At 64.0% G+C, this 1,970-nt stretch overlaps 1 protein-coding gene across 1 annotated transcript; it reads right to left on the bottom strand.

Annotated features, from left to right (window-relative positions):
- SMIM32 (small integral membrane protein 32) lies at nt 1-1,013 on the bottom strand. The gene has a single exon (XM_021939714.1). It carries the CDS (start codon nt 405-407, stop codon nt 96-98), a length of 312 nt encoding a protein of 103 aa, XP_021795406.1. The 5' UTR covers nt 408-1,013; the 3' UTR covers nt 1-95.
- Between the last annotated feature and the right edge of the window lie 957 nt (nt 1,014-1,970).

A 1,970-nucleotide genomic window follows, 5' to 3' on the forward strand; every position in this document is an offset into this window, starting at 1 on the left:
CGATCCCCGGCATCATGCCCTCTCTACCAGGCTCAAGCTGGCTGCTCTTGGCTAGGTCGGGACTAGGCGCCCGGCGGCCGTGGCTCAGTCCCCCACTACACCGGCCGCGTCTTCCAGGGTGCGCGGGCATCGCGCAGCGAGCGGTCGTGGGGCAGCGCGGCAAAGGCCGAATGGCGCAGCTGGCAACCGATGAAGAGGACGACGAGCGCCACCGAGAGCAGCAGCAGGAAGAAGAGCAGCAGGTAGGTGGGCAGGTCGGGCTTTGTGGCCGCGCCGTCCCGCATACCGCGCGCAGTGGCCAGCTCCAGCGGCAAAGCGCCTTCTGCCTTGACCGTGGCTCCTGGGGCCAGCGCGCTGTCTACCGCCGCCTCGGGGCCGCCCGTGGCGTTGAATATGTCGCCGTACATGGCCCGCGGGTCCCGCCGACCCCAGCCGGACCGCTTCACTTGGCCTGGAGCATACTGGCGAAACCCGGCGCCTCCATGGCGCGCCTCTCCCGCCCTGCCGAGCTCAACTGACCGAGAGTCGGTGCCTTGGGCTGGCGGGGACTGCAAAGACCCCAGGACGCGTCCGCTCACTCGCCTCTGCGCTCAGCTGCCTTCCCTGCCGGCCGGCGGACCCCAGTGCTCGGAGCTGGAGAGTTCTATGCCGCGCCCCTCGGGCTCACCGTTTCTCACCGTCGCCACCAGGACAGAGGTCCCAGTCACTGACTCGTCTTTCGGCTTTACAACAGCCAGCTCAGCTCGGACCCTCAGCTCCAGTGAGCTCCAGGTGCCGGGCACCTCTGGGCTGCGGCTGCTGGGAGAGGCACTCAGCGAGTGCAGCCGCAGCCCGGGGTCTCTGCTGAGCGCTGGTGGCAGAGCGCACGGAGGGCGGGTGGCCAGAGAGTCCTCCGCATCCTCCGGCGCTGCCGTCACCGCAGCGTCTCGGAGCAATCCTGCAGCCTCGGGTCCCTGTCGAGACGCCCGGTGTTCGGCGAGCTTGTCCCTACTCGCTCCGGCTGCTGCACTCCTGTTTTGAGCAGGAGACTGAGCTTTCTGGCGGCTCTGAGCGCGCTCTGGTCCCGGGCGGGGGTGCGGGGGAGGGGCGGGACTGGCGGCGGCTGCCCGGGGGAACGGCTGTGAACCAATGAGGGCAAGAGAGGACGCGACTGCGACTGCCCCCGGCCTGGCCTCACATCACTCACGGACAGAGGGACAGAGACAGGGACAGAGAGAAAGAGAGAAAAGCACAGGGTCACAGGAAGACTGACGTGCAAAGACACAGTTACAGACCTATGAACAGAGCCACACGCCAAACAGGGACAAACCGTTGAGGTAAGCAAACCAACTCAGAGACAAAGCTCAGCGGAGCGTGCACACCTGCATTCATCCTCCTACTTGACAGGCTCCCTCCAGGCATGGCCTGGTTTGTTCCGAGTGCCCACTGGCTGTTGGGTAGCTCAGGCCGGGCACACCACCTCCAAGGGTGTGCAGATGCGCTCCCAGACAAGCATATTCAAGCTGAGACTGGTTCCATGGACCCCGTGTCCTCTCCGGCTGCGTCCTGCCAGTCTGTGTGCATTCCGCACCATGTGCACAAATGTTCAGCTCTCTTTTGCCTATTCTGCCTGGGCACAGAGGGGCAAGAAAAGGACACGGCACTAGTAGTTCCCCCCTCCTGCTCTTGGCAGCCCTGGAAAGGTGAGGTGGCCAGGACAGAGGTGTGCAATCAGTTGGATTGAGTGGGGAGGTATCTCCTTTCCCAGGAGTCTGAACTGCTCACTTCCTCTGAGAATTCTTCCAGGCCCCCTAGACCAGAGTGGGAACAACTACCCTGGACCACCACAGCCCCTGCACTTCTTAACAAGCACCACCGCTCACTTCTGGCCTGGCATTTTCTTTCAGGGCCAGAATTAGGGGGAGGTGGGTGAGAAGCCTAGGGCGCAATACTGGGTGACACACTCACTCTCAAGAGTCCACAAGTGCAGA

Source organism: Papio anubis, chromosome 5, assembly GCF_008728515.1.
Source record: "Papio anubis isolate 15944 chromosome 5, Panubis1.0, whole genome shotgun sequence".
Classification (NCBI taxonomy): Eukaryota; Metazoa; Chordata; class Mammalia; order Primates; family Cercopithecidae; genus Papio; species Papio anubis.

Excerpts from the sequence above, each read along its gene's own strand:
- SMIM32 (XM_021939714.1), bottom strand. The coding sequence starts at position 407 with ATGTACGGCGACATATTCAACGCCACGGGCGGCCCCGAGGCGGCGGTA.